At 58.6% G+C, this 16,097-nt stretch overlaps 2 protein-coding genes across 4 annotated transcripts; one reads left to right on the top strand and one right to left on the bottom strand.

Moving 5' to 3' along the window:
- Nucleotides 1-362: 362 nt before the first annotated feature.
- Nucleotides 363-6,557, bottom strand: DUSP11 (dual specificity phosphatase 11). 3 transcript variants are annotated; one of them, XM_054224929.1, is made up of 9 exons: nucleotides 6,442-6,557; nucleotides 6,021-6,096; nucleotides 4,980-5,111; nucleotides 4,244-4,367; nucleotides 3,640-3,700; nucleotides 3,268-3,314; nucleotides 2,788-2,863; nucleotides 2,376-2,504; nucleotides 363-773 (listed from the first exon to the last, which is right to left on the bottom strand). In XM_054224929.1, exons 1-9 carry the CDS (start codon nucleotides 6,474-6,476, stop codon nucleotides 509-511), a joined length of 945 nt encoding a protein of 314 aa, XP_054080904.1. In that variant the 5' UTR covers nucleotides 6,477-6,557; the 3' UTR covers nucleotides 363-508. The 3 variants fall into 3 exon arrangements, with proteins under 3 accessions (XP_054080904.1, XP_054080905.1, XP_054080907.1); XM_054224930.1 differs by lacking the exon at nucleotides 363-773 and adding an exon at nucleotides 784-1,162; XM_054224932.1 differs by lacking the exon at nucleotides 363-773 and adding an exon at nucleotides 784-1,159.
- Nucleotides 6,558-9,381: 2,824 nt separating this feature from the next.
- Nucleotides 9,382-15,558, top strand: PROM2 (prominin 2). Its single transcript, XM_054180764.1, has 23 exons — nucleotides 9,382-9,598; nucleotides 9,814-9,863; nucleotides 9,987-10,189; nucleotides 10,311-10,431; nucleotides 10,596-10,659; nucleotides 10,745-10,834; nucleotides 10,940-11,139; nucleotides 11,228-11,302; nucleotides 11,390-11,453; nucleotides 11,571-11,730; nucleotides 11,855-12,007; nucleotides 12,358-12,481; nucleotides 13,013-13,104; nucleotides 13,190-13,274; nucleotides 13,399-13,545; nucleotides 13,641-13,712; nucleotides 13,787-13,879; nucleotides 13,991-14,044; nucleotides 14,456-14,536; nucleotides 14,751-14,819; nucleotides 14,970-15,059; nucleotides 15,251-15,357; nucleotides 15,471-15,558. Exons 1-23 carry the CDS (start codon nucleotides 9,382-9,384, stop codon nucleotides 15,532-15,534), a joined length of 2,475 nt encoding a protein of 824 aa, XP_054036739.1. The 3' UTR covers nucleotides 15,535-15,558.
- The last annotated feature ends 539 nt before the right edge of the window (nucleotides 15,559-16,097 follow it).

Raw genomic sequence — 16,097 nt, 5'->3', positions numbered from 1 at the left:
CCCCTCAGGCCCAGCCCGGGGGAAATAACGGGCTCCAGAGCATCTTACTGGAGCAAAAGGGGGTGAAAAGGAAAAAAAAAAACCCAGAGAGTTTCAGACCAAATCCTATTTCTTGTTTTGTATTAAGGAAATGAAGGAAAAGCCCTTTTTTTTTTTGTTGTTGTTGAAGGTTAAAGGGATGTTCCTGGGGATGGTTTCACTGGGGTAATTCCAGCTCCGGTGGGGTTCGCGTTTATTCTCCACGGCCCTCAAGGAGCGGAGCTACCACTGCGGTACGACGTGGGGTTAAAATATTTCCGAGAGATTTATAAAAATACCAAGAGGGGAGGGAAAAGAAAGGAAATTTTTAAAAAAGAGCTGTGTTAAGATCAAGAACACCTGCATTTGCCCTTCCCGACTGCTGGTGGTTACAGTAAAGCCGCTCGTTCAAGCGGCCGCAGACCCGTCTCGGAGCTCCTCGGGGGCGAGGACGCAGCCCTGCACGGGCTTTCCCCGCGCACAGCGTTCCCTACTCCATCACAGCCGGTTTCTTACGCCGGCGCCTGCGTTTCTTGACCTCTTGCGCTTCCTGGGGCGGGCAGAGGTGGGGGCTCAGGGGGGAAAAACAGAGTCCCTTCTGCCGCTCGTTAGCGGGCAACGAAACCCGGCAGTTCCTGGCTGCCAAACCGCATGGCCGCCTTTGCTCCGTCGCCCTGGGCTCGTGAGCCAGCTCCTGGTGTTGTTCCTGCACCTTGGCGCCTCGCTGGCGTTTCTTCTTGGCTTTGCCGGAGTTTCTGGAAGAAAATTCTGTAGTCAGTACCCAGGAGAAGTCACGGCCCCGTTCAGTCTCTGCACACGGAGCCTGAAAGGGCTGATCGTGAATCCCCTCGGCCCCTCCGGCTTTATCCGGACACCCAGGGAGAACGCCCAGCTAACAGCTTATTTCCTACGTGCTGATTTCTTACAGTAAAGGAAGTTTTCAGCAGGAAACATTGTGTATGCCCTGGAAAAGCGGGGCCGAATGAGCCACTGCTCTGCCAGCAGCAGCCAGCGGCTACCACACATCCATTCCCGAGATGGTTTTGGAGCTCAGAGCTGCCAGAACGTCATGTCCCATCTTGGATGTGCGTCCGAGGTCAAGAGGAAGCTCTTTACCGGCCTCCACTGTCCCCTGCCATCCCTGCTGAGACAGGAGAGGCCTATTTACCAAGTGCACACAGGAGCGTGTATCCCTTTTCCGGGTTTTACGAGGGTGGCCTGTCCACCTAGTCATAGCCCGTAAGCGAGCGTCATGATTCGTAATCACTACGAGATCCCACACTTCCCATCATCCCGACTTCCAACGTTTTCTTAACCATCGTAAATCCACTCCAATTCTACAATATCTCTACAAATTCCAATTACCCTACCTTACTGCTACAAATAAATTCTAAACAATGTAGTAAAATCTAAATCTAGTCTAGGAACGGTTACTGCTCCGCTCTCAGGGAAGAGCCACCTCACTCGGCGCCCGAGTCAAAATCCTCTTGGCCCTGAAACCTCTTAGAGAGCTTGAGAACGTTTCAGCCCCACTGGGAGCTAGCACCGACACCGGCAGTTGGTATTCAGCGTCTACAGGCACAGGTCTACTGTGTCCACTTTGGGGCCCCTCGCTACAAGGAAGACCTTGAGGGGCTGGAGCGTGTCCAGAGAAGGGCAACGGAGCTGGTGAGGGCTCTGGAGCACAAATGTGGTGAGGAGCGGCTGAGGGAGCTGGGGGTGTTCAGCCTGGAGAAGAGGAGGCTGAGGGGAGACCTTCTCACTCTCCACAACTCCCTGAAAGGAAGGTGTAGCCAGGGGGGGTCGGGCTCTTCTCCCAAGGAACAGGCGATGGGACAAGAGGAAACGGCCTCAAATTGTGCCAGGGGAGGTTCAGGATGGATATTGGGAAAAATTTCTTCCCGGAAAGGGTTATCAAGCATTGGAAGAGGCTGCCCAGGGCAGTGGTGGAGTCGCCATCCCTGGAGGGATTTAAAAGCCGGGCAGACGCGGTGCTGAGGGACGTGGGGCAGTGTCGGTTTGGGCAGTGTCGGGTTAACGGTCAGACTCGATGATCTGAAGGGTCTTTTCCAACCTAAACGATTCTCTGACTCTAAGCGCAGCATTCAGAGGCAAAGAGCTTTGCTGCTGTAGACACAAGGAACACTTCAACATCGATATGGAGGTTCTAGACAAGTTTCGGGGATGTTCCCCCCGCCCCGCTCCCGCAGAGCGGGCAAGGCAAAAGGCCCTCTTTTGTCTGAGTTGCGGCTTGTAAAAATCCAAGTTTAAGTTTTACTTAAAAATGACAAAGCAGCTCTTTTTGTCCCATCCGCTCAGCGGTACGGCACGCGCAGAGGCAAGAAGCAAAAACCTACCTGGGCACTGCTAAAGGGGCTTGGTCTGAACAATGTGGATGATGTTTGATCTTCTGCTTTTTAGCATTTGGTGTAGCGCTGACTTTTTCTCTGAAGGGGCCCGATCCCAAATTCTTTAGTCCGCAGTTCCTTAAAAAGAATTCTATATGTCTCGACTGTGTCCACAAACCATTCACCAAGCGATGGCAACTCTTTTACACCTAAAAAAACCCTCCCCTTTGCATCACTGCTCCCCGAAAAGGGGGAGGGCAGCAGGTCTGCGGGGATCTTTAAACCCAGGTCTCCCAATGGCCCTCCTCACCCACTGGATCGTTCCACCTCCCTTCCTCGAAGCTAGTCAGGTTTAACATCTGTCCTTGACAGCAGCTCTCCCCGGGCACGTGCCCTTGCTCATGCACACAAAGAGACTTACTTTTTTACAGATCTCTTCCGAAGGTCTTGGATATAGTTGGTTCTCTCTATAGGATGCCCTCGAGCCCTGTTGAACACTGGCGAGAGACAGGTCTGAGTTACAACAACGCTCTGCACAAGTCACCTTTGGGGCTGCGGAGCACTTAAAGCCTTTAGAAGGGTTTTAACCCCTTCAATGAGCACTTCCAAACTCGGGTCACGCAGGGTGACTCCACTCGGCGTACCACCTTTGGCGTGACAGCCCGTGACAAGGCAGACCCGCGCTCAGTCAGCTCCACAGTCACACCATAAACTCAATTCCTTCTTTCCAATTACCTCAACGAACCCCCAGCACCTCCCCTTCTACACAACAGGGAAACACACACACGGAGCTAAAACACAGTCACCTCCCCGGAGCTAGCCCAAACCTCGTGACCATTTAAAACCACAAGCCCACGATAAACATTTCCCATCTGAACACGAAGAACATACACATACGTACACTCTATTGCAGTATTTGGCTCCATGCCTTCAACATCAATCAGGTACCTGAAAGGATCAGCAAGAAAGCTCTCATTACACGATTAACCACGGAAACATTGACAGGTTAGTGATGACTCAAAAAGAAAGAACAACTGGGAAGTTTTCAGAGCTTCTGTTTACATGCCTGAATGGAGTAACAGCATTTGGTCTGCTGGAATCAGGGATAAAGAGTGCCCCCTACCAACAACCTTCTCGGAGTTGAAAAGTTTTATATCCTTGCAAGTCTGGGAGTACACAGGTCACTTGACTCCAGTTTTACTGGTGCAACATTATTTCCTCCTGGAGCAACAAGAAGCTGGCACTTAACTCAGTTTGACTACGGACAACTCACCTACAAACCAGGTAGCCAGTTCTGTTTAAGCCATGCGTGCAATGAACTCCGATGAGTTTATCTGTAACACACAATAAACACGTTATCTTTAAATGTTCTTTCTCCGGAACAAGCCTGTTCGCATCCCTCCTCCAACAGTGACACCAGCACAGACAGACAGAAACGACCACACACCACCACCACCGTATTTATGTCTAATTAGCACCACCGATTCGGCTCATTAACCCATTTAATTCTGTGAGCTCATCTGCATGGTCACACAGCTCACTGCAGGGAAGATGTATTTAAAAGCTCCACAAAAATGTTATCCCGTGTTTCCCGAGCACTAACAGCTTACACCGCTACCAAAAAGCGATCGGTACTTACCAGCCAGTCTAGAGATGGAGTCTCAAACTCAATTAAAGCTCAAGTCACTGCCCAATTATCAGAGAGACAGCACGAATTCCTTTACCATAACAAACCCATCTTATTGCCTTGACATTCACGTGCCAAGAGAAGGAAAAGACGTTCCCACTGTTCACTAAAACATCACTAGCCTCCAAGTCCAAGTCTGCAGTGCTCTTCCGAACAGCAGCAACGTAAGGGAAATCAAATCCACACTTACCGTTGTCTTTGTTGTCTCTCAGAAACTTTTTTACAACACATTTGAATTGAAAAATGGTTTGCTTGTTTGGTATTTCATGTCCCATTGTCAAGATCTTCGAGTAGCAGAGTGTGTCTGGGAGCTCCTAAAAGAAAGTCAGTCAATAATTTCCAGGAAAAAGCACGAAGATTCTTATCAATTAGAGAACCATAGACTATAAACCAGAAGCACCCGAACTTTTCAACTAAGCCCAAAAGAGCAGCAACACGGTTTTAGGTAAGAAAACTTCTGTTTCACTCCCTCGATATGGTACCAATATTCCAGAACAGCCTCTTTGCATTTTTATTTCTCTTGGCTTTGCTCTTTCCTCCCTGGGGAAGATGAAGCATAGACAGAGCACGGAACACCTTTCCAAGCAAGTATCCACACATTTGATACCACAAGCCAAAGCTGGTTCTAATCAGCTTTTTTCTCAGGAGAACCCATAGAAACCAGCTTTAGAGTATCCCAAAACTTGTGCTGGTTGGTACAAACAGAATCTGCATGATGGGCCTTGAAGACCCCAGGCCTGTATTTGATTGAGGACAAAGACTCCAGCCCAACGGGCCCGCGACACTCCACCTCATCCCCCTGTCAGAGGATTCAAATGCTTCATGCTCTTTAAAGTTATCTTCTTGCAAGAAACATCCTCCACTTTATCAGCAATGTCACGCTTACACAGAGCTTCATTTTCCTCCACAGTAAGACCAAGACTGACCTCTGGCCCGTAATAGCGTGTTGTGTACGTCAAGTCAATGATCAGGCCCAGTTCTTCCTTCTGCTCTTTGATTTTCTTAATGAGGTCATGAGGTGAAAATCTCTCCTCTGGATGAAGGTTCCGATTAAAGCTCTGAAGGGACAGAATGTTTAAGAGCAGACATTAAACTTGGGTGCATCACAACTGGTGGGTCACTGAAGGAGGTTCATGCTGCAGAACTGCACAAATATCATCCCTTAAAAGAGAAAAATGCAGGCAACGAGCAAAGGCAGATGCAGACTGACACACGTTACACTGAGCCAAATAAGAACACGCTCAGGTCCTCACTGCTTTGGGACTGTTCAGCTGATGGTTTCCAGGAGTAACCAAAGACTTGAGACTGGGGCAAAACACTACAGCACGACAAACACACTCAGAAATTGAAGTTTTCATTTGGTGGAAGCTATAAAACAGGCACTCAGCTCAAATGGGGCTGAACAAACAGCACCACTCCCCGTCACAAGCTCTACAACCCCCATGGAGTTGACCCACAGTGTTTGTTTTAGGCATAACTGCTGTGCTCAAACCACTCCGGAGCAGAGCTCACCCCCAGCACGCAGCAGCAGGGACCTCCAGGCACAGCTGGGTGGGCAGTGGCGCTGCCACACCGACCCTTCACAGCCTCCGCTCCTGAAACACAGCTCTGGCACTGCCTCCATCAGGCTGCACGGCCTCCGGGCACGTGGCAGGGATGCGCACAGCATCCCTCCTGCCCTAACGGAGCCGTCCCAGACAGACCTCCCTGTATCCTGGGTGGTGCTGCTGGCACCCAAAAAAATGCTAACACCCCCCAGAAGCTGCCACCACGATCCCATCACACACTCCAACTGCTCAAACAGCAGCTCCTCTCCGCCAGGTCATAACCCACTGACCAAAAAGAAACAACAAAATGAACTATTGGCACACTTTCTCATTTTTTGGAAGAAACTCACTCATTGACTCTCTGCAAAGCGACGCTTTCCCGCAGCCCATTTCTGCCCCAGAGTGTCAGCAGGCACTTACCGTCTTCAGGGGGACCTTGAAGGCGATGAAGCGGGTGCCCGGCATCCTCCTGCCCAGCGGCACGTAGTTGGTCCACCTAAACCCGCAGCAAGGAGGCGTTAAACGGCTGCCCCGGGGATCCGGCCCCCCGCTCCCCCTGGCTCAGGGACCCTCAATACCCCCCGGCGCAGGGATCCTCACCCTCCCACCCCGAGACACCCCGCCATCCCGAGACGCCCCCCAAGCTTTAAGCTACGGCTGCCGGCTGCCCGGGCCCGGCGATACGTTACGGGTCAGCGCCGCCGCTGTCAGGGCCGGGCCGGGCCGGGCCGCGAGGCTCCCGGCAGTACCAGGCCCCACAACGCCGCACCGCCTCGGGGGCAGCCCCCGGGAGGCCCACAGGCCGCGGAGCCGTGTGGGGAGAAGGCGGAGACACACTCACCGATCCGGTACGCGGGAGGCCCCTTTGCCCACCATGATGGCGACAGCGGCAGCACCCGGCCCGTCAAAAGCCACTTCCGCTTCCGCCGCCGTGACCCCGCGCGGCGCCAGCCACGGCCCCGCCCACAGACAGGAGGCCACGCCCCCCCAAGAGGCCGCGCCCCCTCCCGGCGGCGGCTGGGGCTGTGGCGCCGCCTGGCGGGTACCAGCGGGTACAACAGTCCCGGAACCACCTCCAGCGTCACCGAGCAGGACCAGTACCAGCATCTCCGCCCCAGAGCAAGCACCAGCATCACCGCCCCAGAGCAAGCACCAGCACCAGCATCACCGCCCCAGCACCAGTATCACAACCCAGTACCAGCACCAGCATCACTGCCCCAGTGCCAGCACAAATACCACCTCACCAGCGCTAGCATCACTGCCCCAGTACCAGCATCACCACCCCAGTACCAGTATCATGACCCAGTACCAGCACCAGCGTCACTGCCCCAATGCCAACATCACCACCCCAGTACCAGCATCACTGCCCCAGTACCATCATCTCCTCCCCAGTGCCAATACCAGCATCATTGCCCTAGCATCAGCATCTCCGCACCAGTGCCAGTACCACCATCACCGCCCCAGTACCAGCATCACCGCCCCAGTACCAGTGTCATGACCCAGCACCAGCATCACCACCCCAGTGCCAGTATCATGACCCAGTACCAGCACCAGTGTCACCACCCCAGTACCAGCATCACCACCCCAGTACCAGTGTCATGACCCAGTACCAGCACCAGTGTCACCACCCCAGCACTAGCATCACCACCCCAGTACCAGTACCAGCATCGCCACCCCAGACAGCATCACTGCCCCAATAACAGCATCAGCATCACTGCCCCAGTGCCAGCATCACTGCCCCAGTACTAGTACCAGCATCTCCTCCCCAGTGCCAGTACCACCATCACCGCCCCAGTGCCAGCATCACCACACCAGCGCCAGCACCACAACCATCGCCCCACAGAAAGCGTCACCAGAATCAGTACCAGAACCAGTATCGCTGCCCCAGTACCAGCAGCACTGCCCCAGTACCAGCACCCCGGTTCACCCCAGCACCAGCATCACAGACTGGCAACCTCACCCCGCACCAGCACTGGTACCAACATCCCTGCCTTGGTACCAGCATCCCCAGTACCTGCATCCCCACCCCATGCTGGTGCCGGCGCTCCCAGTACCAGCATCCCTACCCCATGCTGGTGCCAGCATCCCTGGTACTGGCAGCTCTTCCCCACCCTGGTACTGACATCCCCAGTACCATCCCCCCAGTACCAGCAGCCCCCATCCCACTAGAAGCGACCCACCGCCAAGTGTCACCTGGGGCCACCTCCCCAAAGGGCCACCCGACGGGCTCCCCATCATGGCCACTCTACTGGGACAGTTCATCCAGAGTCGGGAGCAGTTGTTGCCCCTCGGGGCAAAAGGGGGGAGGACAAAAACAACCCAAAAGGATCCCAATCCCCATCCCCCATCCCCGCCACGGGGGCAGGACGGGGCAGCACACACATGTTGGCATCGCGGGGTCACTGGTGTCACCCCATCCCTTCCCCTCGGACAGGAAAATCACCTCCCCCCAAAAATATCATCGTTGGGATGGGAGATTGTTGGCGTGGGAAACCATTGTGGGGATGGGAAACCATCAGGGGGACGGGAAAATATCACTGGGATGGGAAACCACCACCAGCATCACCATCACCGTCCCAGTACCGGTGTGGGCGGCCGGGGTGCCTTTGCTGTACGCAGACACATAGACATACATATATGTACTGTGCAGGTAATGGCTCCTTGACTCCACGCTTTCCTGGCCCTGGGAGTTTTTTTCCCGGGAAAAGGGCTCCGTCAAGCAGGGCAGGATTTTCCAGTCCACAGCATCTCATTCCCAAGAAGGTGGTGGGGAGCAGCATCCTGTGCCCGGCCTGGAAAGATGCTGTCAGCAGCTCCAGTTGGGAGAAAAGCCCTTTTTCCAGAGGGAGGGAAACCACATGGATTAGCATCAACGCCGGGAAGACGGAGGCGTCGGCAGGCGGTGGCAGGGAAGGGCCGGCTCGACTTGCCCGGCCGAGCAGGGGGCCCAGCTCCTGGGGTGCCCCGCGGCCGTCTGGGCTCACGGGGGCTGCTCCCCCCCGCGCCGGGGAAATCAGGTTGAACCTCCTTCGTTTCCAGCCAACCCTGTAATTAGCGCTCGGCCCATGCTGGCGAGCAGGATCCGACCCTGGGAAGGAGCCGCGGACGCCTCAGGGTGTGAGGCAAGGACTGGCTGAGCCCGGAAAACTCATCTCACACCTGGCCGGCCTCGCTGGCCGGGACTCACCGTCCCTCTGTGTGTTCCCCGTTTCCCCTTCTCTTTCCCAGCCCATGGCACGTGGTGCTGCCCTGGGGCTCAGGATGCTTTTGCAAAGGGCGATTTTGCCCCGCGGGGACCCCATCGGCAGGCACAAATCCGCCCACGAAGGGCTTTTCCACCCCCTGCCCCTCCGAGTGATGCCCAAATCCCAGATCTCTCTTTCCAAAGCGGGGACAAGCATCCTCCAGCCCGAGGGGGTTCACCGTCACCTGGCCCTCTACTCAAAACCCCCCGGGGGGCTTTGCCACCCATTTTGGGGAATGGCCTTGACCGTGGGGACCCCGGGGCGGGTGACTCAGGGATGCCTGGGGTTGCGAAACAGGCCTGGGATGATTTGGGAGACGCCTCCACGCAGCCCTGCCAAGCCCAGCCGCCCCGGGGAGCCCATCGGAGGAACAAGCCACGGCAGCGTCTGGGCTTTGCTCAGCGGCCGACCCGTCAGGCAGGTTTCCCGGAGCAGCGAGCCGAGCTGGAGAGAGCCATCCGGAGCCGGGCATGCCCCTCCGCCCGCTCGCAGGCTGACGGAGCCCCCCCGCCGGCTCTCTCCTCGCCGCCAAAGCCATGCGAGCGGCCGGCTTGCTGCTGGCTTGGGCGCTGCTGCGTCCTGCTGCCACCCACCAATGCCACCTGGCCGGCCCCGGCGGCGTCCTCCGTTTCACCGACACGCACGCCGAGATCCGGGTGCCGGCGCTGCACCGGGTACCCAGCTCGCTCGATCCCCTCTACGGCCTCGTCCGGCGCTGCCTGGACCTCATCCAGCAAAACCCCCTGCCCACAGGTGAGCCCCGAGCCGGGGAGCCAGGACCCCACCGTCATGGGTGCCGGGACCCCCAGGGTTTTGCCGGCTGCAGTTCCCATGTCCAGAGCTGCTCTGGGGGATCCGAGCCACTTCACGGAGGGGGACGCTGCCTCCGTCCCAGCCCCGCTGCCCCGGGAGGTTCGGGGGTACGTTGGGTGGGATCTCTTTTACTGGTGCCGTGGTTTCTTTCGCAGAGCTGCTCAGGGCGGCCCTGAACGACCCGGGCTCGGTGCGGACGTCGCAGGTGAGCCGGGACGTGGGGTGGGGGATCCCATGGGATGCACCCACCCGGGATGGGGCAGCTGGGCACACGGAGCACCCCAAAAGCCGGGTGCAGCGGTGCCGACCGCGCTCTCCCATCACGTAGGTGGTGCAGTATGAGCTGGGCTACGTCGTCTGCGCCGCGGTGGCTCTGCTCTTCACCGTGGCTGTGCCGGTGGCCGGGATGTGCTTCTGCTACTGCCGGAGCCGCCGGCGGTGCGGGGGCCGCCTGCGTGCCCACCGGCGCTCGCTGGGCTGTCGTCGCCACTGCCTGCTGGCCTGCCTGTCCTTCACCTCCCTCGTCATCCTGTGAGTCCCCCAAACCACCCCACGAACCGGCCCCCTCGCCCCAGGGTGGGGGGAGTGGTGTGCCATGGGGCCGGGGCGGCTCTGCCGGGCAGCCCCGTCACCGCCCGCTTGTCCCCGGCAGGACCAGCGTTGTCTGCGCCTTTGTCACCAGCCAGCGGGTGAAGGGGCAGATGGAACCGGGGCTGGGGGCTGTGCCGGCCACCCTGCGCACCCTGCGCCAGCACATCGCCAACATCCCCCAGGTGGGTCCCCACACAGGGTGCAGCCCAGGGATGGCTGCGTTTCCCTTCTGGGAAGCAAGAGGAGGTGGCGGCTGCATTAAAAATGTATTTTGAACGGCAACATGGGGTTTCCTCCCCTCTGGGTGGCTGCTACCCGCAGCCGACCGGCTCCTCTCTCCCGGCAGGGGGTGCAGATGGTGGTAGACCAGTTCGAGGTGCCCCGACAGCAGATAATCTCTGACCTGGGTGGTAAGCACCGCGCCGGGGACCGGTGGGCACTGTCCCGAGCTTCTCACCAGGATGAGATGCCGACGGGGTGCCTGACGCCTTGCAGGGCTCAGCCGGAGCGTGGGGCTCTCCATCCACGCGCAGCTGAAGGCGATGACCTACGCGGCGCTGGCGGACCTGCAGGACAGGGCTGGAGGTACGGCCAAGCACAGCTCTCCCCGGGGCCGGTGCCGAAGCCTCGCCGGAGAGCCGGGGCGGCCGAGCAGAGCAGCATGAACTAGCCCTGGGCTTTCTCTTTAAGACCTACAGACCTCGCTGCACCATTTACAGATTCTCGACAAGACGGTGCGGGCGCTGGCATCGGCGCGGGCCGAGCTGGAGCCGGCGCTGCGGGAACGGCGTCGGCGCGTGGTCGCGCTGCTGGACGACCCGCGCTGCACCTCCTGCGCCAGCGTCCTGGGCAGGGCACAGAGCCTGGAGCTGGGCGCTGACTACACCAAGGTGGGACAGGGGGCTGGTCCCCCACCATCGCCGCCACCCCGGCCTCGTGGCAGCCCTGAGGCTCATGGGTTGCTTCTTCCACCCCAAGGTGCCGTCGGTGGAGAAGGTTTTGAAGGCGCTGGCCGGTCTGCCCCGAAGTGACTTTGCAGAGATGATTCGCCAGGTTGGGGGGGTCAGGGTGCAGCGGGGGGGGTTTGGCACTCACAGGCAGCCCCAGCTGAGCTGCTCAGCACCCCCTCTTTCTTCACAGGGCAATGGCACCTTCAACTCCATCCCAGAGCTGGCCGTGGAGAGGATGGCACAGGTCATCCAGGGTGAGTGGGATGGCCGGACCAAGTGGGGACACCCTCCTTGGGGCAAATCCCTATTTGGGGCCATAGGGCGGGACACAGGGACCATCTGCCCCTCCAAGTATGGCCTTGGTCCTGCAGATCTGCGGGACGAGATGGCCCGCATGACAGAGAAGGTGCAGTCCATCGCCAACAGCTTCCCCCTCCCCGACTACACCCGGCCCGTCAGTGAAGCCCTGGTGAAGGCAGAGGACAGGAGCCAGCCGTACCTCCGGGAGGTGGAGCGCTTCGAGCAGTACAGGTGACATGGGGGAGCATGAGGGGTGCGGGGGTGTGGCAGAGATGGGTGCTGAGCCCCACTCTGAGCCCCAGCTGGTGCATCAGCCCCATGTCTCGAGGCCGTGCCTTGCTTCTCTTTCCTCCAGGTGGATTGCGGGCACGGTGTTGTGCTCCATCATCCTCCTCATCCTCGTCTGCAACGTGATAGGGATGGTCCTGGGGGCGTATGGGCTCTCCAAGCGGGAGGACCCGAGCGACTACGAGTGCCGAGGAGAAGCTGGTGCCAAGTTTCTCCTGGTGTAAGCATCTCTCTGGGTGCTGTGGGGGCTGTTGCCATCTCACACCCCCAAAAACCAGAGGGGCAAAGCCAAGGGAGGGACTGGGAGCGGGACGAGCGGAAAGGCTTTTGAAGCCACCGCCTGTGCCTGCAGGTTTGGGAGAAGCTGCTCCTCCCTGGGAGCTGGCAGCTCCGGCACCCCAACCCCGCTGCCCGGCACACCCCGCTCCCGCGGGCCCTTCCCAGGCAGGCCGGCGTGCCCGGGCGCAGGAGGGAGCCGCGGGGCTGCAGCTGGCCAGGCAGGTCCGCACAAGCCTTTCTGCTCGCTCGGGTCTGCAAAGCTGCCGTCGGCACCTCCTCTCCCTCTTTCAGCGGCGTGGGCCTGGCTTTCCTGTTCTCCTGGCTCCTCATCCTCCTGGTTTTCGCCACCTTCCTGGTTGGGGGCAACATCCAGACGCTGGTTTGCAGGAATTGGGTCAACCAGGAGATTTACAAGGTAGGTGGCCACGCATCCACATGTCACCCCATAAATCTCTGCTTGCGTGCACCAAAATGCCTTCAAACGCTCTGTATCCTCCCCGTAAACCCACCCAGAAAAGCCCCATCCTAAACCAGAAGTTTAGGATTAGGTCCTTGAATTTGCGTCATCAGCAGGGAATTGCCCTTGTGCCGTTAATTTGCTCAAGCTGAGAATGCTCCTACCTGCAGGACTCCTGTCCTCTGGTTGTTTGGGCATCCCTGGGGTGCTCAGGGCTCGCAGCGTGCGGCGACCGGGCTGGGAGCAAGGTTGGGAATGTCCCGTGGCCATCCACATGCAGGCAGGTTCCTGCACGGGGCTGTCCGCTGCTTTCCCTCTGAACAAAACCAGCGAGGCTCTGCAATGGGGATCATACAAATAAAGGCAAGATTAGCTCTGGCTGGGATCAAGGACCCCAGGACACACCCGCGAGGGCAGAGCACCCCCAAAATCGTTGCTGCGAATGCCTGCACCTGACCCTATCCCTCTTTCTCCTCTCATTTGGCCCAGTTCATCGACACTCCCGGGAACCTCCCTCCATCCATGAACCTCACCCGCCAGCTCAACCTCAGGAGGGACTCCAACCTCAGCGCTGCGTACCGGTGCGTGCTGCAGGAGCCCACCTCTGCCCCTATACATCTGAGGGCTAATCTGGGGTCACGCCACCCATGTCCCTTTGACTTCCAGGGAGTGCAAGAGCGGCGCGGGGCTGTGGGAGGTGCTGCAGCTTGACAGGTCCTACGACCTAGATGAGCATCTAAAATCCCCCAAGGTGAGAGCTGGCTGCAGCCAGAGCTTCTGGTAACGGTGCAAGGATGCACGAGCTTTACTGGGTTTACTGAGATGGAGATGCCTGGCCCCAACCCCACAGCATCCCCTGCATCTCACCCCTGCAGTACACGGCTGATTTCCAAAAACGCCTGGGTGACTTCACAGCGCGCTTGGGTGACGTGCGGCTCCTCCGCAGCGAGGGCAGGCAGGACCTGGAGACTTTTGCCCGCAGCGGCGTGGATGAGGTGGACTACAGGCGCTTCCAGGAGGAGGTGAGGGGATGTGGAGGACACAATGTGGCCCAGCCACGCTGAGGCTGGCTTCCAAGGTTGGATTTTGGGCAGCTGCCAACTCCATCTTCCCCCAGATGAAAAACCCTGTGGTGCAGACCAGCGTCCCTGGCTTGGCGCGGAGCCTCGAGGGGCTGCAGAAAATGCAGGTGAGTGGCAGGGCAGGCGGCGGGGGCTGCCTGTGTGCCCGTGGGGATGTCCTCACCTCGCTGTCCCCCCACAGAGGAACGGCACGGTGGCGGGGCGGCTGGCCGCCGAGGCCCAAGCCCTGTGGCAGATGCAAAACTCCACGGTGCAATCGCAGGAGGCTTTGGTGGTGAGTCCCTGCCTGGCTGGTGGCTTGTGGTGCTGTCAGCGTTTGCCCAGCGACGTCCCCGCAAAAGGGGCGACGGGGCTTTTGTACCCATCTCACCTCCCTGTCCCACAGGCAAAGCTGGGGGAAAGCGTCCAGTTCCTCTCCCACCTGGCACCGCACCTCCAGGTACTTGCGCCATTTCTTTCTGCTCTGAAAAATACGTAGTGACCTATGGGTTCCACCTGCCCCAAAAAGCCAGTTCCAGGGTGATGGGAGAGCCAGGAAAAATGTCATCTGGGGAGGATCGGTCTTCTTTAGTGCTTAGATTTGCAGCTGCAAATCAAAAATCCCCCTGCAGCACTCAGGACATTTCAGCATCCCCAGCAGAGCCGTCCCACGGCATTTCATTTTACCCCCTCCCTGCCAGGGGGTTTCTCTGCTCAGGGCCGGTCCTTCTTTCCCTGCCCTCTGGCAACCAGACCCAATTTGAAGGTCAGGATGTGCACGGCGCTGCACGGCCTGCTCTCAGCACCCCTGGGGCACCTATTCTGCTGCTCAGTGCTCTAAGGATGCTCTGCCCTTCCCATGCTTCCCCAGGAGCGTGTGAAGACAACACTGGCCACCATAGCCTCAGTGGAAGCCCGGCTGCCCATGCAAGCCCAGCAGATCCTCCGGCAGGTGAGCCAGGGCTGGATCAGCCCGCCAGGGGTACAAAATTCCCCACAGCAAGAATGAAACAGTGACAATAGGGCAAGAGGGGAAGGGGCACCTGAAGCCTCCAGCCCTCCTTTCCAAGCCCGACATTAGCCCGAAGATGGCTGGAGTGGAGCTGGAGCTGGGCTGGGCTGGAAAGTGCGGTGCTTGCCTTCCATGCTGCCTTCCCTCTGTCCAGGAGATCGGCTGCTTCACGAGGAAGGAGCTGCGGTACTTCATGCAGTACCTGAACTGGGTCGGGCAGACGGTAGGTCCTCACCTTCGCCGCAGAGAGATTCTTTGGGGCCGGGAGCCCCTCATAGATGCTGCATGCCAGCCCTGAGCCGAGCCGAGGCAGCAAAATGCCTCCCCCCAAGTTAGGAGTGGGTTTACACCTTGTCTCCGCTTCTTGTTGCAGCTGAGGGAGGACGTGGCTTCGTGCCAGCCGCTCGCCACGGCCTTGGACAATGGGCGGGTGATCCTGTGTGACCGCATCGCCGACCCCTGGGTAAGGATCACATCCCTGTCCCTCTGCAGGGGCATCCCACCAACAACCAGCAAGAATTCGGGGCAGCCGGGGCTGACAGCAGCCCTGGCACCCCCACACCAGCCACCGCAAGGTTCCCCAAATTCCTCCAGAGCCTGGGGCTGCCTCTCCCCGTGCAGCTCAGCAGGGACCCCCATGCTCTCTCCTTGCAGAATGCTTTCTGGTTCAGCCTGGGATGCTGCACCTTCTTCCTCATCCCCAACATCATCTTTGCTGTCAGGCTCACCAAACACTTCCGCCCCATCCGCAACCGGCTCATGTAAGTGGTGGGCACAGGAGGGCAGGAGGGCTGCCTGGGGTGGGAGGACACAGGGAGGGGAGATGTGGGCTTGTCCACGACCTCTCCGATGTTTTATCCTCTTCCTCCTGCAGCTCTACAGGTTCAGAGGAGACCTGTCCCTTCCACATCCCCCGTGTCACGGCGCTCAAGCTCTAGGACGGGGCTCTGCTCCCATCAAACTTGTGCCCAAGCCTTGCAGGACTGCGCGTCCCTCTGACGTCTCGCAGGGCTCCAGGTCTCTCCGACGTCTCTTCCTCGGTGTCCTTCAGGATCTGAGCATCCTTCCTGGGCGCGGGGCACTCATCTCCATGCGTCACGGGGCTCCGGGTCTCTCCGATGTCTCCTCCTCGGCCACCTTTGGGGTCTGACCACCTATCAGGGATGCTCCCGGAGCCCGGCTGATCAGGGCGCAGGCGAAGGTTCCCCGCAGCTCTCTCTAACCACTGTCGTTCCCCTCGCAGACCCCACGGGGGAGGACACCCGCCCGCTGCCCCATGACTCTTCCCCACCCCCGGGCACTGGGCACATTAAAGTCCTCCCCAGCCAAACCCACCACTGCCTGCTTTCTTTCGCCGCCACCATCTCCCTCATTTTCCGTGGGGTTGTTCATCCTAGAGAAGGGAAGGGTCCAGGGAGATCTTATTGTGGTCTTTCAGTACTTACGGGGGGGCTTATAAGAAAGATGGGGACAAACTTTTTAGCAGTTGTGATAGGACGAG

Source organism: Rissa tridactyla, chromosome 20 (assembly GCF_028500815.1).
Source record: "Rissa tridactyla isolate bRisTri1 chromosome 20, bRisTri1.patW.cur.20221130, whole genome shotgun sequence".
Classification (NCBI taxonomy): Eukaryota; Metazoa; Chordata; class Aves; order Charadriiformes; family Laridae; genus Rissa; species Rissa tridactyla.
The sequence above is the reverse complement of the archived record's forward strand: the minus strand, read 5'-3'. Positions and strand labels throughout refer to the sequence as shown.

What these genes read in the sequence shown, in the direction of transcription:
- DUSP11 (XM_054224929.1), bottom strand. Translation starts at nt 6,476, where the DNA reads ATGGTGGGCAAAGGGGCCTCCCGCGTACCGGATCG. An exon ending in CACGCTATTACGGGCCAGAG is followed by an intron (nt 4,368 to 4,979) that starts GTCAGTCTTGGT and finishes ACTTTCTTTTAG; the next exon opens with GAGCTCCCAGACACACTCTG. An exon ending in GCCCCTTTAGCAGTGCCCAG is followed by an intron (nt 774 to 2,375) that starts GTAGGTTTTTGC and finishes ATTTTCTTCCAG; the next exon opens with AAACTCCGGCAAAGCCAAGA.
- PROM2 (XM_054180764.1), top strand. Translation starts at nt 9,382, where the DNA reads ATGCGAGCGGCCGGCTTGCTGCTGGCTTGGGCGCTGCTGCGTCCTGCT. An exon ending in GATGGCACAGGTCATCCAGG is followed by an intron (nt 11,454 to 11,570) that starts GTGAGTGGGATG and finishes TTGGTCCTGCAG; the next exon opens with ATCTGCGGGACGAGATGGCC. An exon ending in AGGGGCTGCAGAAAATGCAG is followed by an intron (nt 13,713 to 13,786) that starts GTGAGTGGCAGG and finishes GTCCCCCCACAG; the next exon opens with AGGAACGGCACGGTGGCGGG.